Source organism: Ixodes scapularis, unplaced genomic scaffold (genome assembly GCF_016920785.2).
Source record: "Ixodes scapularis isolate PalLabHiFi unplaced genomic scaffold, ASM1692078v2 PGA_scaffold0__279_contigs__length_252992795, whole genome shotgun sequence".
Classification (NCBI taxonomy): Eukaryota; Metazoa; Arthropoda; class Arachnida; order Ixodida; family Ixodidae; genus Ixodes; species Ixodes scapularis.
In genome coordinates, this window is record NW_024609835.1 from 248,684,301 (window position 1) to 248,708,287 (window position 23,987).

At 51.3% G+C, this 23,987-nt stretch overlaps 1 protein-coding gene across 3 annotated transcripts in view; it reads left to right on the forward strand.

The window, feature by feature from the left end:
* LOC8031822 (cAMP-regulated phosphoprotein 21) overlaps positions 1–23,987 on the forward strand; it is a 112,570-nt gene that overhangs the window by 72,361 nt on the left and 16,222 nt on the right. For all 3 annotated transcript variants that reach the window (XM_040210372.2, XM_040210374.2, XM_040210373.3), the window contains 5 exons: positions 6,362–6,524; positions 7,649–7,929; positions 13,054–13,174; positions 15,459–15,726; positions 20,953–21,184. In XM_040210372.2, coding sequence (XP_040066306.2) covers positions 6,362–6,524; positions 7,649–7,929; positions 13,054–13,174; positions 15,459–15,726; positions 20,953–21,184 — 1,065 coding nt within the window. The remainder of the gene's footprint in view (positions 1–6,361; positions 6,525–7,648; positions 7,930–13,053; positions 13,175–15,458; positions 15,727–20,952; positions 21,185–23,987) is intronic.

Consider the following 23,987-nt stretch of genomic DNA (forward strand, 5'->3'; position numbering starts at 1 on the left):
GGGCCTCCTGATGTACACGGGGCGGGATGCCAAAGTCCCCTGGCTACCACTGCACCTGAGGACGTTGCTTCTCCAGATGGAGCATGACCATCCACTGAGCGCCCATGCGGGCTACTTCAAAACACTCCGACGCGTTCAGGGGAGATTCTATTGGCTCGGGATGCAGTCCGACATATCCCGCTATGTCCGGTCGTGCAAGTCTTGCCAAGCCTTTAAGCCACGCCGACAGAAGCCCAAGGGTCTCATGGATAGTTCGTGGGCAGCAAACCCCATGGAGCACCTAAGTGTCGACCTGATTGGACCTCTCCCCACCACAGCACGCCAGAACAAGCACATACTGGTTGTTCTCGACAAGTTCACCAAGTTTATTGAACTCTACCCCCTTCGTGCACCAACATCCCGAGCCATTGTGGAGAGGATGGTGGACGTCTTCTGCCACCACGGTGTTCCTCTGACCATTTCAAGCGACAATGGCAAGCCATTTGTCAGCAAGTTATGGAAGGGCGTGATGACAGCTTGGGGCATCAAGGACCGCCACACCGTACCCTACAGACCAGCAGGTCAGACCGTCGAGCGGCATAATGCTACAGTGAAGCAGGGAATCGTGGCATACTGCACCACCCACCGGGACTGGGACAAGCGCCTGCCAGAGGTAGCATTCGCCATGAGAACCTCCGAGAGCGTGGTGACTGGCTATACACCTGCCTTCCTGTGCTATGGCCGTGAGCTCCACACTCCCTGGGAGTTCAGACCCTTGCAGGAACATCCGGAGGCCCGGCTTCCCACTTCCCATGCATACGCCGCAGAGCTCAGCCAGCACCTCAGAGATGCACTTGCCTTTGCAAGGGAACACCAGACCAAAGCACAGGAGACTCAGCGGCACCAATACGATGCCGCACGACAGCCTTGCAACTTTGCTGTGGGTGACTTGGTGCTCCGTGATTTACACACCCTAAGCAATGCAAGCCGTGGAATCGCGGCCAAACTTTCCCCCAGACGTTCCGGACCTTTTGTGGTTGCGGCTAGGCTCGGGCGCAATGTTTATAAACTGCAACATCCGACCACGGGCCGAGCATGTGGTCTGGCCAACGCGGACCAACTTGTGCGATACCAGGACTCTTGGAACTCTACTTGCACGGATTAAGGGGGGGAGACTGTTAGGGGAAGCGCACATATGCATGCACGTATCACGGGCCGCACCTCTCGAATGGCATGGGCGACCACTGTAACCGTTTCGTGCCGACCCCGAAAGATGGCGCAGCGGCCGCGGGCGGGAGCGGCGACGCGAAGGGAGGAAGGGGGTCGTCGGGCGGAACGGGAGGCTTAGCGACAGGAGCGATACCGCTGCGCGCGGGTACGTGAGAGAATAAAGTGTTTGAGAGATTTCTTGCGTGTGAACACGACCGAAGCAACCAGTGACGAGGTACGTCACAAATGAATTGTATATTCCTAATGCTACACTCGGAAAATCTGTGAACTTGAAACGCATCCAGACAAAAGCAAACAAAACAGCGTACGGCAAGTTTCAGGTTTAATTGCAGACAGAAGTAGGTGTCGATGCTTGACTGCGCACGGCGAGTCAGACGTTTTAATGATTTGTGCTGCGATTGTGTCCAGCTGGGAAAAAATTCTAGAGCCCTTCCACTCCACGTGAAGATGGAGGAGCAGCGAAGCTGTTATTTTTATGACGTCTAGGACGATGCCTAGAGGACGTTGTCTAAGACAACCTCAAGGACGACTTCTAGGACAACGCCTAGAGGACGACACTTAGGACAACCTCTCGGACATCTCCTAGGATGACCCCGAGGACAACTACTGGGACAACTTCTAGGACGACCTTTCGGACGACTTATAGAACAAGTTCTAGGACGACCTCGAGGACGATGCCTACGGGACAACCTCAAGGACAACTTCTAGAACGACCTCGAGGGCGATGCCTAGGGCGACCTCTCGGACGACCTCAAGGACGACTTCTAAGATGACTTCGAGGACGATGCCTAGAGATACTGTATTTGCACGAATATAACGCGACCATGAATATAACGCAAGGGCAGGTTTTGATGCCCTCAAAAAGGAAAAAAAAAATATTATTACAATTATAATGCGAACCGAGGCTGCGTCAATTTCTCGCACTCGGGGACGTAGCAGATGTGAAAGGTCAATGGAAATAGTAGAAATGTCAGTTTATGTTTTGACTGCACTCATCTTCACTGCTCAGGTCCTTCCGTTTACAATCCACTTGACGACTACGCAGATAAGCGGCAGCACGGCACCTGCTTGTCTGGTAGTTCCTTTTTCTTCCGTGCGAGCTCGCCGGCAGCCCACAATCCAAACAAGGCACGGAGCAGAAGCACCAACACAGAAACACCAGATCACTCAGGAGCAGAAACTAAACAATGCGCAGGCAGAAAAAAGACTGCTGAATCCGATACACGATCACACTTCTTGATGATGACGATGACAACCCAACCGAGTTCTGGTCCTTCTGCATAAACAAATGCTTTGTGTTGCACGATTGTGTAAATGCGGTTGGTGGTCTTGGCTTGGCTTAGCTTGTGTTGACTTGACTTGGCCCGGCTTGGCTTGGCTCGAATTGGCCAGTGCCCTCATTCCCGCATGGCGCGCGCGTGAGCGCTGACTTTCTGCTTTCTACAGCGTGCGCGCGTTGTACAAACACAAGAGCGATAAAAATGTTTTTTTTCTTATGTTTTCTGTTTGCCCCTTCACGTGGCCCGTAGCTAATAAGTTCCCTTCCACATCCCCACTTCTTTTCCCACCGGATATTTTGCATTAGGCCGGAGGGATGGCTTTCTCCTCTGGCTTCCTCCAGAATCGTGCGCCTCGGGGCTGAACTCAATTCCAAATATAACGCGAGGTGCGTTTTGGAGCACGTAATTTAGAAAAAAAACTCTCGTTATATTCGTGCAAATACGATAACAAGGAATCAGGACCTCACTACCTAATAATGCCAAGGAAGGCTGACTCACGCTGGTTTCCCCCTCTTTTTATTTTTATTTATTGATACTTGCCACGACCAATGGGGAGTTTTCTGTCAACATCCGCGGACACATTTTTTCCCAGATTCTAGTGCATAACAGCTTCGGTGTAAAAAGGTTGTGTCCGACGGATGTGCCAACAAAGTATGCTCGGAACGCATCAACCGCCGATCCAGCTGCTCCAGCAGACACTGACTTGGTGGCAGGACCGCCGTCGTTGTCGCTCTCGCTTGTAGGCTCTGCTTCCACATCGGCAGCGCAGTGGGCCGGTGCTTCGTTTGTCATATCCTCCGTTGCAGTAATCTCGTCGTCAGTAGTAAAAATTCACAGGGTCCCTTACATTATTCCTAATACAACTTGAAGGCGGAAGCCCAAGCGCAGATATAAACGTGATGGCAAACCTCCAAAGACAGCACGCTCTCTGAACACACGCTTTTGGCGGCATTTCATTGGCTCACTCGGATCGTGGCGTTGGCTGTGGTCCCGGTGATAGCGAACCTCTGAAGGCGGCGCGCTCTCTGACGACGCACTTTTGGCACCATTTCAAGCAGTTATCAAGCAATAACAGCACCTTCCTCTTCTGCTTGACCGTGTCCCTGTCGAACTCAATCAACCAATCACGGTTTCTTGTTGTCGATGTACTTGACGGGGAAGGATAGCACGTCTGAGAAGCCACGGGGTTTCTTGGCCTTCCCGATAACGAGCAGCTCCCGCTTGTCGAATCCGTTGGCATTGGCAAAGACCAACAGCATGGCGCATTCTTCGTTGAGCTTGGCACCGATGCATTTGTCGCTTTTAGCTGCAAGCGTCTTCGCAGACAACAGCTGATGAAACAACCCGGTCTCGACTGCATTGTAAATATCTCTATCTGCATAGGTGTCAAAATTCTCTGGAGGTTCCCCCCAATCCATGCTTGAAGGTATGCGTCGCTGACGGAAGCAGCATTCTTGCAGACAATGCCGTGGCAATTCTTAAATCTTTGCGGCCAGCCGGTTCCAGGATTGATATCATTGTGTTTCGAGGCAAACCTCAGGTCCTGAGCTTTCCCCAGAAGAATTGGTCCGCTAAACAGCTTTCACGCGGGCGTCGAGGGACCACTCATAGAGTAGCTCTTCCGGATCTTGTTCCTATCTCCACTGGCAGCATCGTGGTTGAGGACTCTGTCAATCCTGTCGCCATTTTTGACAATTGTTTACAGCGTTGATGGTGCGATCTCATACTTCCGGGCAATGTTGGACTTCTTTACATTCTGTCGGACCTCTTCAAGGGTCGCACGCTTCACTTTCAAGAAAAGGACCTTGCGTTTTACGGCCGGTGGACGGGGATCCGACGTGGCCAAGCAGCTCCGTGGACGGTCAGGGTCAGTAGTCAAAAGATGCAATGAAGCGGGCCGGGTTGATGTCAAGAAAAGCTAGTTGAGTCTGTTGTCGACTTAAAAAAGGCAACTGAACATTCCGTGTCGCACGATGGAAGGGAAAGACACTCCACACAAAAAGTCTCGAGGTACACCTAAGCACTTCTTATGAGTTGTGAATGCAAACGCATGCAAGCGGCTTGTCTGCTCTCTTATTTTGTCTGCTGCATACTTTTCGTCGCTGGTCAGCGCGCATGCTCTCTTGGGCTTGCTCACCTTGGACACTCATTATTAACAGCGCGCTGACGGACACGCAGCGCCATGAAGATGTATTTTTTTCAAAACTGTAACCCCCCTGCAATAACGCCTCCGGGCAATGCGGGGTAATCTTTGAATAAAGGAATAAAGGGTGAGCGGTCGTTGAAACTGACACGCAGCGGCCAATGGGAGCCTCGTCGAAGGTTCCGTTGTCAGGCTTTTCACGTGGTTTCATAGCTGGGAGCTGGTTGCACTTGGAGAAAGGATTTGAGGGGCCGTTTGAAGCCGATGACGTAGGCTCGCTCCGTATGACAGTTAACGCTTTCGCAAAAAAACTAGTGGCCTCTCATTTCCTTTGCTCCAATTTCAGTGTTAGTTCGCAGAATTCTGACCATACCGGATTACTTTTGGATTCAATGCGACTGAACCCGGATTCCGTTCCTTTTCCTTCCCGTGTGCGTTTTGTTCTTTGCCCGCCTTGTTTTTCTGCCTGTTGCACCCGACGCCCAACTTTGCGAGATGGGTGGTCGCTGGGATGTGCGTTGCAGCGAATCCGAACCTGGCGAGCACAGAGCGCTGTGAATTTTATGCGGGAAGTAGCCTGGCGCCAAAGGACGCTGCAATTTAGGACGAAACATTTTTTTAGAAATTTATGCTGAAGCGTTTGTACATTAGTTTCTGCCTATTCTCGTGAAATTATTTCGCGGGTTTATCAAACTTTTTTTATTAAATCTGCAGCACCGCTTCGAGTTTGTTCGTTAAAAGTGGGCTGAAATTACATTGAAAGTATACCAGGAGGAGCGTGACATGAAAATTTGTTCGCTATATCCGATATTTCTTTGTTCCCGGTTTCGTTATAAGTATGTTCGACTGTATTTCGCTGAAACCTCACCGAGGCATGTCGGTCACCTGAAGGAGAAATGCGGGCGCTGCCAATGGCCACTCCACTTCGCTATGATGTCTGACCTTTGAGGCGGAGTGAGCTTTTGGAGGAGCGTGATTTTTGGCCCATTTTGTATCCGAGCCAAAGCCGAAAAGAGAAAAGCAAACATGGCAGCGAGCGAAAAGCGGTGCGTACGTGCGATATGTGTTAGCAGTAGGGGTTGGTGGCACGGTGCAGATTCATCAACAGTCACGACGACTGCAAGCACCGCATGTAAACACGATGACTGGGGATAAACTTCTTTTAATGGTACAAAAATGTCCGAAATAGTTCGAGATCATCCGCCTGTTCTTCGACGTTCGCGGTCTTTCCCGGGTTTGGCAGGACTAGTAAACCCGGTGAGCTGAATGTGACGAAGTTTATGGAGGCTGTCGCTTCGCACTGTGCATACTTCATATCCTCTTGATGTGAAACTCTCAATATTTGCGGTGCAGATGACAAGGTTTGGCGAAATTCTCGTGAGCCAATACGTTGCAGGTTTTGCGTGTCAAACTCCACGTTTGAACAGGCTGATTTCGCAAAACCTCGGTTTCGCTTAACCGTGGCATGTTAAAAAGATGCATCGTGCGAATAAGCCTTAAATCCCCATGTTGCGTACAACTGAGAAAAAAAGGGAGGGCACCCCATTGCAGTCGATTCTCTATTGGTGGTTCATGCGCGGAAGAGTGTCAGACTTTATGCCGCAAGCATTCCTTCTCACTTCTCGATAAAAATCTGGGCACATATTAGTGCCACGTCGGAATCCCTTGGGAGGGTTCCCCTGTCCCGGCAAGTCCCCCCGCGCTGAGAGGGCATGTCTCCCATCCGCAGGTTCCCTGGAGCGGGAGCCCCGGAGCGAGGGAAGGGGCCCTGCCCCTGGGGCCGCTCCAGGTGCCCCCCGGGGCCCTGTGGCCCCTGGCCCCCACCCTGGGCATGGACCCCTCCTCCATGGGCGGCCCCCACGGGCCGGGCCTGCTCCTCAACCAGGGCACAGGTGGGTCCGGGCTTTCTCTCTTCCCGTCTGTGCATTCCGCTTTGTGCAGTTGCGCTCCTGAGCACCGGGTCCTAAATAAGCGAGCACGGTTGACTCTCCACAATTTCAAGTTTGTAGGGGCTTCGGCCCATGTCCTGCAAAGGCCGCGTCAACTTAAAAAAACAAGCTCGAATATTTTTTTTTTTTTTAATTTTGTGTTTGCATGCAAGAAAAATTACATTTTCGTCCCTTTTGTTTTTAATTGCGCAGTAACTGTGATCGCGAAACAAACTTTAGAATTACTCCGCGTTCGATAGTTTAACCTTTGGATTAATGTGCGAGTATTGTTTGTATCATTCCGTGTACAACTGACGGCACTACACTCGCTCGTCGAATGAGCTAGCTGAATTACCGAAAGTCTGCTGCACGTGCCTGTTTTTCGGCGTAAGTGCGCGCATTACGTGCAAAGAAACCTCTTAAACACGGGTCCTGTCGGAGGCCAAACAGACTCGGGCCATCTGGGTTCGAGTGGCACGTGCACATACTCTGCTCGTGCCACATTGCACCCTCTTGAAAGAAGCATGTTTGAGGTGCGAGAAAGGATTTGAAGGTCGGCTTTTCTCCAGTGGCCCATAATTTTTTTTTTTCTCCTTCCACGAAAGAGGGGGGACAACGGCGAGAGCAGAACCACCGGAACGTAAAACATCGCATTAAAATATGACGAAGCGCACCATAGCTGGCCGCAGGTCAAGAATGCCGTAGATTCTCGTCGCACTTAAGTTGCACGAGCACCAAAAAGTTACCTTAGCTGGAAAGCTCGTGCTGGAGGCAGAGCTCCGACCGCATTCTTAACTTGTTACTGACTATTGAAAATGATACACGTGCGGGCTGCAAGTGCAGATGCGGCTCCTGCAGTTTTGGTTCGACTATATCTTGGGTCGAAGTTGCGGTATCTCGTTTCAACGAGTACGGAGGCGCCGTCGTGTTTGCGACTCGCCGACGCTCAGAAAGGGACGACGTTAGGATGGGTCTCGTCGGGAGGGTGGAACGGTCGACCGCCGAATGTTGCCTCAACGCCGAGGGCTGTTGCACTCTCGGCGGCACGAGTGATACTCACTCGGCCCCGTCCTCCCTCCTCCCTGCAGTGTCCCAAGGCCTGTCGATGGTGTCTCCGGAGGCGGTGTTTCGCTCCCGGGGGGCCCTCTTGCTGAGCCCCCTGGGTCCCCCCCAGGGGGCCCACCCTGGGGTGCCCTACCAGCTGGCGCCCCCCCGGACGGGGCCCATGGTGGGCCCCCAGCAAACGTCGCCCCAGCTGGTGTACCTGCCCTGCATGCCACCCCCGCAGCCGGCCTCGGTCCACCACCACCAACAGCATCACCAGCAGCATCAGCAGCAGCACGAGCTCCGAGAAGGCAGCTTGGACTCCGTGCGTACTCCCCGTCACTCTCCCTTCTAAGGCCGTGCTCCGGGTCGTCGTTGCTAGGGGCTGCCGTTGCTAGGGGCCGCCGTTGCTAGGGCCCGCCGTTGCTGGGGCCCGCCGTTGCTAGGGGCCGCCGTTGCTGGGGGCCGCCGTTGCTGGGGGCCGCCGTTGCTAGGGGCCGCCGTTGTTAGGACCCGCCGTTGCTAGGGCCCGCCGTTGCTAGGGCCCGCCGTTGCTAGGGCCCGCCGTTGTTAGGGTCCGCCGTTGTTAGGGCCCGCCGTTGTTAGGGTCGCCGTTGCTAGGGGCTGTTGTTGCTAGGGGCTGCCGTTGCTAGGGGCCGCCGTCGCTAGGGGCCGCCGTCGCTAGGGGCCGCCGTCGCTAGGGCCCACCGTCGCTAGGGCCCGCCGTCGCTAGTGCCCGCCGTCGCTAGTGCCCGCCGTCGCTAGGGCCCGCCGTTGCTAGGGGCCGCCGTTGCTAGGGGCCGCCGTTGCTAGGGGCCGCCGTTGCTAGGGGCCGCCTTTGCAGGGGGCCGCCGTTGCTAGGGCCTGCTGTTAGGGCCTGCCATTGCTAGAAGCCGTCGTTGCTAGGGGCCGCCGTTGCTAAGGGCCGCCCTTGCTAGAAGCCGCCGTTGCTAGGGGTTGCCGTTGTTAGGGCCGCCGTTGCTAAGGGCCGCCTTTGCTAGAAGCCACTGTTGCTAGGGGCCGCCGTTGCTAGGGGCCGCCGTTGCTAGGGGCCTGCGTTGCTAGGGCCGCTGTTGCTAGGGCCGCCGTTGCTAAGGGCTGCCGTTGCTAGGGGTCGCCGTTACTAGGGGCCGCCGTTGCTAGGGGCCGCAGTTGATAAAGGTCGCCGTTGCTAGGGTCCACCGTTGCAAGGGGTCGTCGTTGCTAGGGCCCGCCGTTGCTAGGGCCCGCCATTGCTACGGGCTGGGAGAGGAGGACATCCCCGGGGAAGGGACGAGGTCCCTCAGGCAGGGCTGCCGTCGGAGCAAACCAATTAGAAGTGATTTTTTAAAAAGTCATGAAACGCTTTTCCAACTTTTTCCTGTTTAGCTTTCCTCCCCAACTCATAAATCTCTCATTCTATGAAACAGTTCAAGACGGAAAGGGGGTAGTCACCTCTTGTTCAGACTCTCATTTGTGTACCCGGACACAGCCATTGTCCCCCTAGAAGATTAGCCCATCGCTCAAAATTCAGACAAAAGTTGCTTTCCCCACTTCATTCACCTTGAAGCTGACAGCGCTCTGGAAATGTGCTCGTTGGGCAAGCCACACTCTTGCCACATGATCACGCTCTCTCACGGATACCCACGCGCAGAGAATGAGATCGGGTGATGAAAGGGAGGCGGCTGATTGGTCTGGCAAGCATGTAGCTTAGGGGTGAAGGGAATAAGTGAGATCCGGTGTTGTGTGACGTGCGTTTGGGCCCGGTGAAGGGGTGTCCAAACAGGACACTACAAAACGGACGACTCCGACAAATCGTGAAAATCGAAGCGGACGCTTCTATTTTTACGATTTGTCGGAGTCGTGAAAATTTTTGCTGGAGTCGTGAAAATTTTTGCTGGAGTCGTGAAAATTTTTACGATCACGACTTCTCTCCTCGCCTCCTCCACTTTTCTCTGACGTCACATGCTACCTGCGTCTGGCTCACCTCGCCAACGCCCTCGCGTACTGCCGTCGCCTCGGCTCGAAGGCCAAGGAGGTCCGGCTTCAATCCTGCGTCGAAGGGTGCGTTTCGCCCGCCTCGGATCTGCTTTCTTTGTCGAGATTCACTTTCGTCGTGATGGCGTCCGACGCGGTTCCGTATTGTGAGCGGAGGCCTTGAGCGATTGACCGACAGCCAACAGAGCTTGTGAGTGGCTCTCCGGACCCACGTGATGAGCAGAGCAAGGCCGCCGTGGAGGAAGCGAGGGGGAGATTTGACGGGGGAAGTTTCTCCCCGGGAGCTTTGACGGAGAGAAATTTCCCCCCGACGGCCGGAAGTGGAGCGCGGCACGATTTGCCGGAGTCGTGAGTTTTGTCGTATCCTGTTTGGACAGGCCTTCACGCGCTGTGGGGACCGCGTATGTATCACAATGAAAAGGCACAGAGCTTACGAAGGGAAGGAGGTACGAAATAGCCTTTCAAATTTTCGTACCGAAAGTCAGGCTTTTGACTTTCTACCTTTTTTTCTTTTGGCCTACTGAACAATGTGGTATTAGTAAAATCCCAATATAAACTGATTTATTCCAGCCGAAATTTCCTTTCATGGGCCCTTTAATGCCCGACGAGCAGCCAGAAAGGGGTAAGCTCTCCTCCTTTCGGACCGCGTGGTGTGCTTTGGAGTGGCACCTCCTGGATTGTCTATGCCAGGAGGCCAAAGTCGACGTTTGGATACGACAATGAGGGGCTTAGAGAGATAATCCCATTCACCAGGCAAAAGTGACCCCCCCCCGCTGGCTGCGGCCATGCTGTACAATTTTGACCACCAGACACATGACCGTACCAAATCCTGAGGAATTTACGCAAAACTGAGCAGAGATTTGTATTGAGATTGTTGTAAAAAACGTGATGAACTATTTTTCGATACTGAGGGCCCCAGAGATCAGTGTCTAGCTCCGATGAAAACCCAAAATACAGCACCGCGGCTGACGGCATTGCAAAGCTGCCCGAATTTTTAGTTGTAAAAGCACATTTTGGACTTAAAACAAATGAAACACAACTTATCTCGTCGGTACTGTTATTAAAGATCAAACAGCAATTATCTCGGTGCAGTACTTTGTTAAAATCTAGATAAGGTCGCATGTCTAGTGGTCAAAAATGTGCAATATGGCGGCGGCCGGGTGGGAGTCACTTTCAGCTGCCAGTTTATCGCTCTTCGCACCTCTACCTCGTTGGGCTACTACTGGTATTCAACCACCGAGAAGGGGAGTCCTGGCCGAACGTGTCGACTCTGTTCCAGTGCTGGCCTTCGGTGGGTGGCATATCCAGCATTACGGCCTCCTTGTCTGGCAGGTTTTGTTCGCAAGACCCGCTAAGTGGTCCTCTGCAAGGCAAAAGATTGTGCAGCTTCTCGAATGATTTTAAGGGATATTAGAGCCATTAAAATATTGTTCCACTCCTCGCATTTCTAAAAAGGTTTTGTGTATCGTATGCAAAGAGGGGCGTGCAGTTTCCCGAGTCGGGTACCGACGCCTCTACGTAAAAGTCTTCCGCTAGGTCTTTTTCTGGCCCGCTTCCACGGTTCACATGTAGGCCTGCTGCGAATCCTTGGTGCAATCCAATACTCTCGTCGGTGCTCGTGTCCCGGTGCTTGGATGCAAAGGTGCGGCAACACGAAGGGACGAAAGTATGGAGCCGTTCAAATGGGTCCTTGTCTGCGACCGCATTAATCGTTCCCAGCACTTGGCAGCCAAACACTGGGGAGGCAGGTTGGAAAAGTTTAGCCCGAGTCACCGTCGGTTCTAGATTTCCGACCGTCCTTTCCATCGTTTGGCATTGGCCATACCCTCCCCGTTATATTCCCGGCCTGGAGATAACCTGGTCCTGGCAGTACAAAGAGAAATGAAGGTGGCTCTAGCAGCGTGCACAACCTCCTATCTTGTGACTTATCGTGGTACTTCGTAGTATGTACGTAAGTGACCATCCTCTTTGGAGCCCTGAGAGACTCTGTGCACTCAAAGGGCAACTCTAGCGGGCGACTTGAGGCACAGTCAACGGCGCAGTCGAGGCTACGGTGCTTACAAAGCCGACATAAGCTAACAACATTGCTACTTTTCTATTATTTTTACTTCTCCGGCCAAGTGTAACGGGTGACGTCGGCAGCTTCTCCTTTCAATGTCGGCCTATTGCTTTGGCTCAGAGGTGTTCAAGTGATTGGCATAATGCGCCTGTAGCCGTCTCCCGTGTCCCAAGTTCCAACCGCCGTCAATATCACGCCGTCTCGCCGGCCGTGATTATTGTCTTTCGGAGTTTCGTTCACACTAGTGCACAGACGGATGCCGCAGATGTGCAGACGTTGTGAGGTATCGTATACACCAAATTGTGCTGAAGACTGCAGTGCAGACGACACTTGCACCATGCGCACACCCGCCCCAATGGTAGCCTGTTGTCGTCCGTCGTCACATAGAGGATCACGTGACTGCTCGTCCCCAGTGGTAGCTGTGTTTCTGGCAGCCCGGGGCAATGTCGCTTGATGGTGCCTGAGTTTCAGTTTTGGTTTCTGCTCATGTTTAAACTAAGATTTTACAAGACATAGCTTATTTTTTGCAAAGCAAATAACGTACTGCCTTTTGCAGTGCAAGACTGAGCCATGGATTGAGTTGGTGTTACGTACAAAGCAACCTCACCCTTCGCACTAATATGTATATATATTTTACATTGTGCCCCAGGTTAACCTCTCTGCCGTCTTATTCTGTCTGTAACCCTCCATTTTGTCTTATTCTGTCAGTGCTATTCACTCTTGTTCACTACCTGAACGCCTTTATTGCCCAGTATTATCGGTTGGCAACAAGGTAGGCCCCCCCCCCCCCCTCCTCCTGCCTTGTTGCCAACCGATAATATACCCATCGTAAATTGAACTTGCTTTGACCTGACCCTCGCATCTAAAGAAGGCTGTGTATTCTTGTGTCTCATCTATTCTTACTACAAAAGATAATAAGTAGTATGCTTGCACAATCACATTTTCGTTTTCAAGTGACAGGCTTGCTCCAGAAATGTCAGTGCCGCTCAAAAGCAATATTTTGCCTGCTCCAAGCTCTCCGAGATTTCAAATTGTTTTGGGCCAGCTCCTAAGTGAAGCGAAGGTGCGAGCCATTTCTCGATGCATAGTCATGTGCCGAGCACTCCCCGCTATGTGCATTACCCTTTACCAGGTTTTTAGGCTTGGCTGCCTGAGAAGGGCCTGCGCTTGAGGGCAAGATGGCAGGCCCTGTTCCAAACGTAGCTCACTCAGTGGCTCCAGGTTGCACGTGGGAAGGCTGCTGCCGCGCTTTTGCCACGTTTTCACAGCTTAGAGTAGGCTCGTACCTTTTATCCTCTATGCACGAAAGGTCGTTCCTTCCTCGTTTTTGTTTGAATTGAAGCCACGTGCGTGCCTCTGAGGCAGACGATTGCGTGCCGCCTAATTGAGTGGGGCCTCCTCCCCCGTGTGCAGGGCCCAGTGTACTACGTGCAGCCTGCGGCACCCTTGGGCGGAGGTGCCTCCGGCCCCGCTCACGGATACGTCTCTTCGGTGGCCGAGGTGACCGCCCAGCCGGCCCACCACAACCCACAGGGTGCGTCCGCTTTTTCGTGTGGGAAGCAATTCAGCCCCCGTTTGCTCTCACTACTGCAGGAGTGCACAGCATGCGGCCCACAGACATGACACTGTGAGATGTGCTCGAGACGGCAGCCAGTGCAATGATGCCAGATATTGAAAACCTGCCTGCCAGATATTGAAAACCCACGCAGTTCACAATAAAATTTTTTTGACCGGCGTCATTTTTGAGTTGTGCACCCCCGCACTTCTGTTGTTGACCGTTGTCCAGACGATGAAGGATTTTGAGCTCGTTTGATAGAGACAACCGCTTCCGTTTTGCACAAACTACCGTCCTGCCGTTGTTACCCAAAACTAAAATGGCCGAACGAAACCGACAAAAAAAACCAAAAACAGACGCACTATGTAGTTTGTTTTCGTCTACCGCACCGCCACTTTGCCTCGGCGGCACTGTAAATGCCAGCGATGATACGCCGTCCCTGCAGAGGCGGCGGACATTAGCTACGCCAGCACTTCAGAGCAGAAAACTTCGTTGAACTGATTGCAAAAATAATCCTGGGTCCACCGATCAATTTCGTTGAACTGAAATATTCTCTATTTCGAAATTCCTTTTTCGTTCAGCTGAAACATTTTTGCATAGAGTGCCTAGGAAAACCACCGTTCTTTTTTTAGTTTTTTTTTTAAGTTTGTTATTCTGAAATATTCGTTAAACTGACTTGCGCTCAATTGAGAGTTTACTGTACATGCAATCATTTACACTTTCTGACACTGTTTGTGCAAGCACAACATCGGCACTTTTTTGGAGGGGGTTTGGATTATTTGATTGATGTGCCAAAAGAGACGAAGGGCATCTCGAAAATTAAGTGAGGCGACAAGAACTATGCTGTGACACTGAATTAGTACCTACCTGCGCATCCAGATAATCAAAATAAAGTGAAGGCCAAGTACAGTCTAATCTCAATACAACAGACCTGGTTACAGCAGACATTTGGATATAACTAGGGTTCCGCGTTTTCGGTTTTTATTTTTTCGAAATTCGGCGTACTTTTTTCGGTGTTTATTTTGAAATTCAGTTTTCGGCTTTTTTCGGTGTATATTTATTCCCAAAACAGTTTACCGTTGTGTTTCGGTAAATATAAAAGAAACACCATAGGACACCAGATGAGATGATCCTTGTAGCTGTGATATTTGCGATTACTCAAAGGATAACGACACATATACATACGTGGTCTTCGCCACAACTTCCGTCTGGACACAGCTCAAAATCGTGGAATTCGCAAGTATAATCTTCAGTGCGCTTATTTTTTCTTCCCATTCTGACAACGTCACTGTCTGAGGTGATGACCGTACAAAAACCAGCGGTATGGCAAAAAAAAAAAGATCCATCGTATTTATGGTTTTAATCGTAGGGAAGTTTGAGAGAGCGTGTTAAGAAAGGTATTGACGGCTTTCCTCGATGTCCCCTGAAGTGCATGAAGCGAAAAACCTTATACTAACCCACATCCAAACTTTTTTTTTTTTAGGACCGGGAACTTGACACACTAAGCCCGATCACAGAAAGGACACAGATGTCCCGCGAAAGCCCATCCACGACCTCTTTTATTGCATGTTGAACCTCAAAAGGGGGCAATCACGAAGATGTCACAGATTGTCGAACCTCGCAAAGCCCTCTCTCTGTCTCTCCCTCCCCCACCTACCTCGACGCGGCCCTAAAATACTGACCTTTTTCAGTTAAAACCGAATCCTAGAAAACGGATTAGACATGCTTTTATCGGTTTAAACAGAGAACGCCGAACCTACAAACTGACCTTTTTCGGTTAAAACCAAATTTTTGAAGATGGATTCGGCATACTTTTATCAGTGTTTATCGGTTTAAACCGAAAACTCTGAACCCTAGATATAACATACCGATTTGTGAAGTTCGGTTGGTTTTCCCCCATGTACTATTGACTCAACTTCATATCTGCATCAAGCATACTCCTCTTACAACAGACCGAAATCTTGGTCAAAATCAAGGTCCGTTATAACGAGCTTAGACTGCAATATCGGGATGTTGGCATACCTGGAACAAGTCCTGCGTTCCTTTGAACAGTTACTGTTGCTTAGATTTGTTTCCTTATTTTTACACTGCTGCTCCGAAACATAGGCTCGGGCTAAAAATGTTGGGAAGTTATTATTAAACCCTACGCTGTCACCGTCGCAAACGGTCGAAGGCCTCGTCTCTCGAAACTTGTCGGGTAGACTCGGTGGAAAAACCGGGAGGTGCGGCGCTCCCCTCGGCTCACGTTTTGCCCGCCGTGCAGGCCTGGTGGCAGGTGGCGCCCCGTTCCCGGTTCTGGGCTACTACTCCCCGCTGCAGCCTCCGCAGCAGGCCCCGCCCCAGCTGAACAACGGGGCAGGGGACGGCGGCATGGCGGCCTTTCTCGGGGGCGGGGCCTACGGGGGCGTGCCCCAGGAGGCCCCGCCCACCCCACCACCCCTGGCCCAGCAGGGCCCGCCTGCCCAGCAGCACCTCGTGCCCATGTACCTGGTGGCCGCGAGCCCCTCCGCACCCACCGCTCAGGCCCCCAGGTGAGAATTGCCCCGGGCATTTCCTGGTCCTGGCTGCCACGCTTTTCACCACCGGCGGCCGCTCGGATGTTTGGTTTGTCGGCCATTTCTTCCGTGTGTCTCTTTTAACGCTTAACCTGCTAAGTTGTGCTCCTCGTCGAGCCTCGGAGGAGCTTGCGAAGCTACGAGAGTGGCCGTCGAACCGATCTAGGGAAGCAGTATTAATGGGAGTGTTACCCTCGAAGAATCCAGATCAGTCGGATGATTGTGCCAATAACCGTAGAACTTTATTGCCGTGTTATGCCGAGCGTAAGGCCAACGATGGATGGGTATTTTCAGCCCCGGACGGAATTTAGAAGCGTAAATACACGTATCATTTTTTCCCAGAGGATTGCCCTCTCCAAAATATGGCTCGTCTTGTTTTTACAGCAGAGCTGTTAAAGAGGTACTCCGCCGATTTCTTCATGGTCCCCGATTTGCTTGAAATTTTGCTAAACTCGCCAAACAACATCGCCAAAATAGTATCCCAAATATTAGGTCAAAATAATTTTTTTTCACAAAGTTATTCAATTTACAATTTTGGTCCTCACCGTGTTTTTCAAACTGAAAGTCTCTACTGGCAACAATGAAAAAGTGACGTCATTGGAAGTGCAGGGGTTCACTCTTTGGACTGTAGAATTTGTTCCCAACTGATTTGAAGCAGTTTTATGGTGTCAAATGAATGCCTTGGAAACTCGCTCCAGTCCCCGCGCTCCAGCACGGAACAAATAATTGGCATATTCTATTTTTTAGACTGCTCGCCCGACTGGCAAGCTGAACTTCCACTGACGTCACGGCCCTGAAAAGGGCGGGTATATTTGAATGTCTGTTTTTGCATCATTTTCATTTGCCGATTTCGCAATAACTATTATGAATTTCACGATATTAAATAGCATTCCAGAAAGGGTAAAGGCCTGGGAGTCAGAAAATATAGTTAGTTGAGGTAGCTCAAAAATCGGCGGAGTACCCCTTTAAGGGCTAGTTTTCCCAGGATCGTGTCCACCAGCAAAGAAATGACACCGAACTCTGCACAGCTATTGCCATCTATGAGCAATGGCTGTAACCAGACAACTATTTGCCGCCGTTGCTCACAGATGGCGGCAACCTTTTTTCAGAGGAAACGAGTGGTGATGTGCGCAGCAGCGCGAATGGTTCCGCAACCGCCGCAAAGCCGCTATCGCCTAAAGTTCCACTGCGTCGAGCGCTTCAGGTTCCCTTGCGAAAGAAGAGCAGATCGCTCGCCTGGAAAGCCACCGCCGAGAACAGAAGCTAGAGCTCCGCTGCTCTTCCTTCACCAGAGTGGAAAGGCTGGAAGTTTTATTTAGCTCAAACATCTGTAGGGGAAAAACACGCAAATATCACCCAGTCACTCAAATTACAGTGTAGACCGCATATAACGTATGTCGCGGGAGTCGTGAAAATCCACACTATAAGCGGTACCGCGCTATAACCAAAACATAAATTTTTCAGGCCAAAATACATGCCACGAGACAACTTACCTTTGTAAAAGAATTTATTTTATGTTAGATGAAAAATGAAGCTTAGTTTGAGGAAAGTCTTTATTTCACCAGACTAGTACAGTTCTGTCTCAAGTGTGTCACACATTTTGAAAGAAATGAGCGGCTTTTGCCTGGCGCAGCCTTTTAACGGCGTTGCGGGCTGCGGACGGACGTTGCAAGCGTTCAGGCTTGCTAACCCTGATCACTTTTCTCCGGAGATAAAAACGCGTGAAAATTCGCATCCTTCATACGGTACGCTCCAGTAATACAGTATAGACCACTTACAACGTAACCGCTTATAGTGCAGGACCGGGTATAACGCAGCTTTTTTAAACCACCGGTTCGCCTCCCATAGAACTCCATGTAATTACATACCGCTTAACATGAAGGCGCGCGAAGGAAATACCGGTTATAGTGCGGTTTCTCGAACAGCCCGCCGACCACGCGGACACTAGATAACGGCGCTAGCCGCGAGCGGCACTCGCGGGGCAAGGAGGTTGCTCGAAAAAGCGGGGAAAAGCGAAAAGGGAGGCTTCAGTTGCCAAAGCGACGGAGGGACGCATGCACGTGTCGTTCACGCGCGTGCGTGCGTGCGTCCCTCCGCTGTGTTGGAAACTGCCGCAACGAGAGACCAATCGCAGGTTGAGGAGAAGTGTTCGCGCGCGTTGCATGCCGGTCGCGGGCCAGCTGCTTCTATCCACGAGCATGGCGTCGGTTGTGATCGTCGTCGTAGACGGCGTGGTGGAAGTTCATCGTTCTGCGTAAAAGCGCTATCCTTGACTGTAAATTTTCGTTGTGTGTCGCTATGATAACCCAGCACGTACTAGAAGAGAAGATCCACCTATTCGTGCGGCAATGTTGTGGCGGCACTCTCAAGACGGCAGAAACGCCCGTGTCGTCGTGTTTGTTTACTTCGACTACAGTGGTGCTTTCTAAGCATTTGTGTTTGCGAACATCGCCCGGATTTCTTATTTGGAGCATTTCGTGCCTGTGCTCAAGTTGAAGGTATTACTGGCGCATACCGTATAAAGGATGCGAATTTTCACGCGTTTTCATCGCCGGAGAAAAGTTATTAGGGTTAGCATTCCCGAACGCTCGCAACGTCCGTCCGCAGCCCGCGACGCCGTTAAAAGGCTGCGACAGGCAAAAGTCACTCATTTCTTTCAAAATGTGTGACATACTTGAGAGAGAAGTGTACTAGTCTGGTGAAATAAAGACTTTCCTCAAACTAAGCTTTATTTTGCATCTAACATAGAAATAAATTCTTTTACAAAGTTAAGTTGTCTGATGGCATGTATTTTGGCCTGAAAAATTGATGTTTTGGTTATAGCGCGGTACCGCTTATAGTGCGGATTTTCGCGACTCCCGCGACATACGTTATATGCGGTCTACACTGTACCTTCAACTTGAGCACACGCATGAAATGCGCCAAATAAGAAATCCGGGCGATGTTCGAGGACACAAATGCTTAGAAAGCACCACTGTAGTCGAAGTAAACAAACACGACGACACGGGCGTTTCTGCTGTCTTGAGAGTGCCGCCACGACATCGCCGCACAAGTAGGTAGATCTTCCCTTCTAGTATGTGCTGGGTTATCATAACGACACACAACGAAAATTCACAGCCAAGGATAGTGCTTTTACGCGGAACGATGAGCTTCCACCACGCCGTCTATGACGACGATCACAACCGACGCCATGTTTGCGGATAGAAGAAGCCAGCCCACAATCGGCATGCAACGCGCGCAAACACTTTTCCTCGACCTGCGATTGGTCTGTCGTTGCGGTTGTTTTCCAACGCAGCGGAGGGACGCACGCACGTGAACAACACGTGCGTGCGTCCTTCCGTCGCTATGGCAACTGAAGCCTCTCTCTTCGCTTCTCCCCGCTTCGAGCAACCTCCTTGCCCCGCGAGTGCCGCTTGCGGCTCGCGCCGTCAGCGCCGTTATCTTGTGTCGCACAGGGAAGCGTGCTCACTGCTCCGGTTGTCGAAGCGGTCAGCGGGCTGTTCCAGAAACCGCACTATAACCGGTATTTCCCTTCGCGCGCCTGCATTTTAAGCGGTATGTAATTACATAGAGTTCTATGGGAAGCGAACCGGTGGTTTAAAAAAGCCGCGTTATACCCGGTCCTGCACTGTAAGCGGTTACGTTGTAAGTGGTCTATACTGTACCGTGTTTGCACGATTCTGATGCACAGGCAGATTTAGGTTCGAGAGATTCAAAAAGTGAATTGCTGTCGATTCTACTGTGCAGGTGAATTAGCGAAGTTTGAACAGATACTTCATAGAACAGATTTTAAGAAACGCGCGTCAATGCAAAAATAAATGCCGTGCACTAGTCGCCGTTGTCAGAGTCCGATGATTATTCTTCGCTGTCCACAAAGGTGATCCCTGCTTTTGTCTAAAGCGCGACCGTCTCCTCTGGGAGTGTAGTCTTCCAAACGCATTGCAAGCTCGTCCGGTCGCTGGGATTGCGAGGCCACGCAGCGCTGCTTTGTTATCGTTTCCCGCCAGCGTGATGGCCTTTCGTTTCAATAAAGATTCCTAGTGGAATTTCTTTTGTTTTTCCATCCTAAAACGGTAAACACAGGTCCGTAGACGCGAGAGAATACGCGGGATACGGATACCAAAATGGCGAATGTCCACAAACGGTCACGATGGCGATGAGGCTAGCCACCTTATACCAGACATTGCATTTTTCATTTGAATTTCGGTTTTTGGTTTTGATTGTAACGCGCGCATAGTTTTGGGCACCGATTTCGGCGGAAAAAGGTGTGCGTTAGAATCATGCAAACTCGGTAGTGCTCCCAGTTTGGAAAGGGATGGGCTAGGTTTCTATGCTGAGTGGCTTAGAGGAAATGTTGGATCGTGCTCTGAACAAAATGAATCTCTCTTTATTTTACCGCCATTGCACGTGCCCCCAGGAAACAAAAATACTTACTGAAGACAACCTTTTTGGATTGATTTCTTTCTCGCCATTTTATTGCATTTAAATGCGATGCACCGAGGGGAGAGGAGGAGACGAGAGGGGAGGTCGGGACGCCAAGCTCTGGCTCCAATGATTAGTGCGTAGTCCTAACGCTAGCCGCTTTTGTCTCATCAAACGCATTAGAACAAAGAACGCCAGCATTCGGCATTTGGCTCTTGTATTTTCGCACATTCGACGAGTGCAGTGGAGACAAAGGCTTTAGGCCTACTTACTATTCACTAGAATTACATTCCGACGTTCCTGCACGGTCTCGTCATCTCCTCTCCCTCGGTTTCTCGGCGCATTAAATACGCCAAAGTGTTGCAAAAGCACGCAGTAATAGAGAATTCTATAGTCCCAAACATAAAGGAAAGATAACAAAACCTGGGCACTTGTGCAGCCGACGTTCCGTTCACCACGAATGTGAGCGAAGCCGAAGCTACAAACGCGTTGCCTCGGACGGTACTTTGACCGTTCGAGAAGCTCTATGGGGACTGACGGAGTGAGTGGGGCGCGTCTTTGAAACGCCTGCACCACCTGCTCTGTGCCCTGCCGTGCTTTTACCACAACCTCGAGCCTTACTGTTGTCTAAGTTGGGAAGCTTGCACCAGAGACGGGAGAACCCAAGCTCTTCCCTTTGTTCTTACCAGCGGCTGTAGTAGATCCCGCTAGAGTCCGACCGGCACCGGTAACGATCGGACGCTCATGCCCACCTCGCCTTCACCTCTTGCCTGCCTGCAGCCTGTCGCTGCGCTACGTGGCGCTGCGCCCCCAGACCCCTCCGGGCGTCCTCCCTGCCACCATGCTGCCGGTCACCAGCCACCACCCGGTGCACCACCACCAGCAGCAACAGCAGCAGCAACAGCAGCCTCACCAGCAGCCCCAGGGCGGCCCCCCGATGGGCTACACGCTGTGCTCGGGGGGTTCCCACCAGCAGCAACAGATGGCACCGCTGGGGCTCGCTGCCTTCCAGGTGAGCAGCGGCGATGCCGGAGGTCCCGCTACATTGCCGCCTTAACCTTCCGAGTGACGGGCCTTTTTTGTGTGCACGTCCAATGCAAATTTTGCTCCCTGTTGTTGTAGCATGCTTCGTAAAAAATATTAATTAGAAAAATATTTGCTAGTTCGTTGGCAAAAAGTTTATTGATAATGAGAAACCTGGAGACCAGGATCAGAAGGGACAACACTGTCTCATAACCAGCGCAGAAATGATTATTGATTAATGATTTATCTGCTTCTGGTATTGATGTTGGAAGCATCATGAGATTGCTAGAACTTTATCTAATGTCAACAGCAAGATCGAGCGAGGGTGCGAGACTGACTCCGGCTCGCCACACGGGGCTTGTGGAACAATCGGCATCGAAGGTTTCGCGCACAGAACATTGTAACTTGGAATAAGTAACAGGGTTCTCGAATTTACCAGAACGCGACATTGCAGAAACAACAGAAAGGTGTGTCTGCGGCCAGGCATCGAACCTCGGCTTTTACAGCGGAGCTGTTAAGGGCTAGGTTCCCCAGGATCGTGTCCGGTATCAAACGCCCGTCGACACAAACCTACCTGGACAGCTACCGCCATCTATAAGCGACGGTGGCAAGCACACAACCAGTCTGTTTGCCGCTGTCGCTCGTAGATGGCGGCAATGTTTCCAGCTATCTAGAGTTCCTGTATAGGCTCCCTACGGGAGCCAGAGTTGCGCGTTCATCCCCACAGCGCCATCTTTCCTGCACAGCATGTTGATCCTGCTCCTCACGTGATTGAATTCGGCGAATAGCGGCGTGGCGCGCTCAAAAGCAGGTACATACGGCAGGGCGCATGCAACGTCTGCCTTCCTGCACGGCACCTGATCCGGCTCCTCACGTGATCGGATCGTGGCGAATAGCGGCGCTGCGGAACGTGGAAAACAGACGTGCAACTCTGGCTCCCGTAGGAAGCCTATACAGGAACTCCACAGCTATCGTAGAAGAATGGATAGTTGGGCACGTTGGCGGGAATTCATCGTAGGAAACAGCGCGAAAAACAGACGACGACAAAGAAGAAACACGCGTAACGAGTGCAGCGCTCGTCCCGTGTGTTTCTTCGTCCTCGTCTGTTTTGCGCGCTGTTTCCTATGCTCTTATCAGTTTCGGTTCGGACTTACTATGGGTCGGCCGCGCGCCCTTTCGGGGAAAGAAGACGCTGCGGAAGGAGCGGCGACGTACGCAGCAGTGCGAATGGGGCTGCAACCGCCCCAAAGCCATTGTCGCCTCGACTTTCACTGCGCCGAGCGCTTCAGTTTCCCTTGCCAAAGAAGAGCACATCACTCGCCTGGAAAGCCTCCGCCGAGAACAGAACCAGCGACGTAAATGGTGCCGGCGGGCCAACGCCACAGACGATGATCGTGCCGCGGAGGTCAAGCACAAACACGAGGCTTGGCGACGACTGCACTCCACGCCGGCTAAACAGTTCCCGGGCGCGACGGGGCGAGGGTCCGGAGGGATTTCGTGGATTACCCGTTTGGTGCAACGTGCGCCGCATGCGCTTCATGGGATTCTGGTTTGCAGGAGACGTATCCACGATCTGCGGCGTGTCGGACGAGAAGAAACGGGAAACGGGCACGTGCGCGTTGCGGCAGTGTATTGAGTACAGCTCCGCTGGTCCTCCTTCTTCACGAGAGTGGAAAGGCTGAACATTTTTTTGTGTGGGAGGCAAGCTCGATAACTTTTAGGCCACGGGCGCACTGCCTACTTGGCCAGCTGCGCTCGCGGCAATATGCCTCCTCCATTTGGGACCCCAATCTGACATACAGTAAAACCTCGTTATAACAAAGTTGAAGGAGCGGTCGTAATTCTTTCGTTATAACCATTAGTTTGTTATAGCCAATGTCCATTTCTTCCCACTATTAGCAAGCAAGGGGAATTATAATTGCTTTGTTATATCCATTAGTTTGTTATATCCCATTTTGTTATGACGAGGTTTTACTGTATTAACACATGCAGTTGAAGCAATTCAAAACAGATGTTTGTTCCATACTATCATCTCCAGCGTAACATGTATGAAATGTAGTTTGAACCTGCCTAACCTCACATCACGTAGATCTTGTTTGTGTTTATTTCACAAAATTTATCATAGTCCTCCTTTGCGTAAAAGCTACTAATATCTCCCATTCTGCTTGTCACCACGTCTAGATCAACAAGTTCTTCTACAACAACACAAGATAGGCACACCATCGTGTAAAACTACAATTTTTCACAATTCATACCCAAACTATGCCTCCCTGGAACCACTGTCCAGCGTCGGTGATAACTGTATTTAATGGCGTCGCTTATATATTCGCCTTAATGATGTCAATTTAGTAACATATAATTCTTGCATTCTTAAAACTTGCTTTTTTTTGTTTCTTTTTTTGTTTCTCCCATTCTTTTTTGAAATGCCCCCATGGCCTTGAGGGCATTTGAAATGAATAGATAAATTTGCTTCCTGTAACTGAAGAAAGTCGAGCAAGAATTGACGGGATGACACAAGTGCTGCAATTGGCTGTAACTGGTGTCCTTGCCGATGGAACGCCCAGTCGAAAGTTGTCGTGGGACTCGCGTTTAAACTGGGCACTGCTCAGGCTTATCCGTGGGAAGTCCAGCACCACGTTGTCTGGGAGGTGTTTGGCGAGTGTGGTGGGGAGGGCGAGCACAATCTTGGGAACAAATGGGCCAATGCCAAACAGCAGGCTCGAAGCTGCGGTGTGCGAGACACGCAAGCCTCGCGTTCCACTCCTGCCAGAACGCTACTTTTGGTGGGGCAC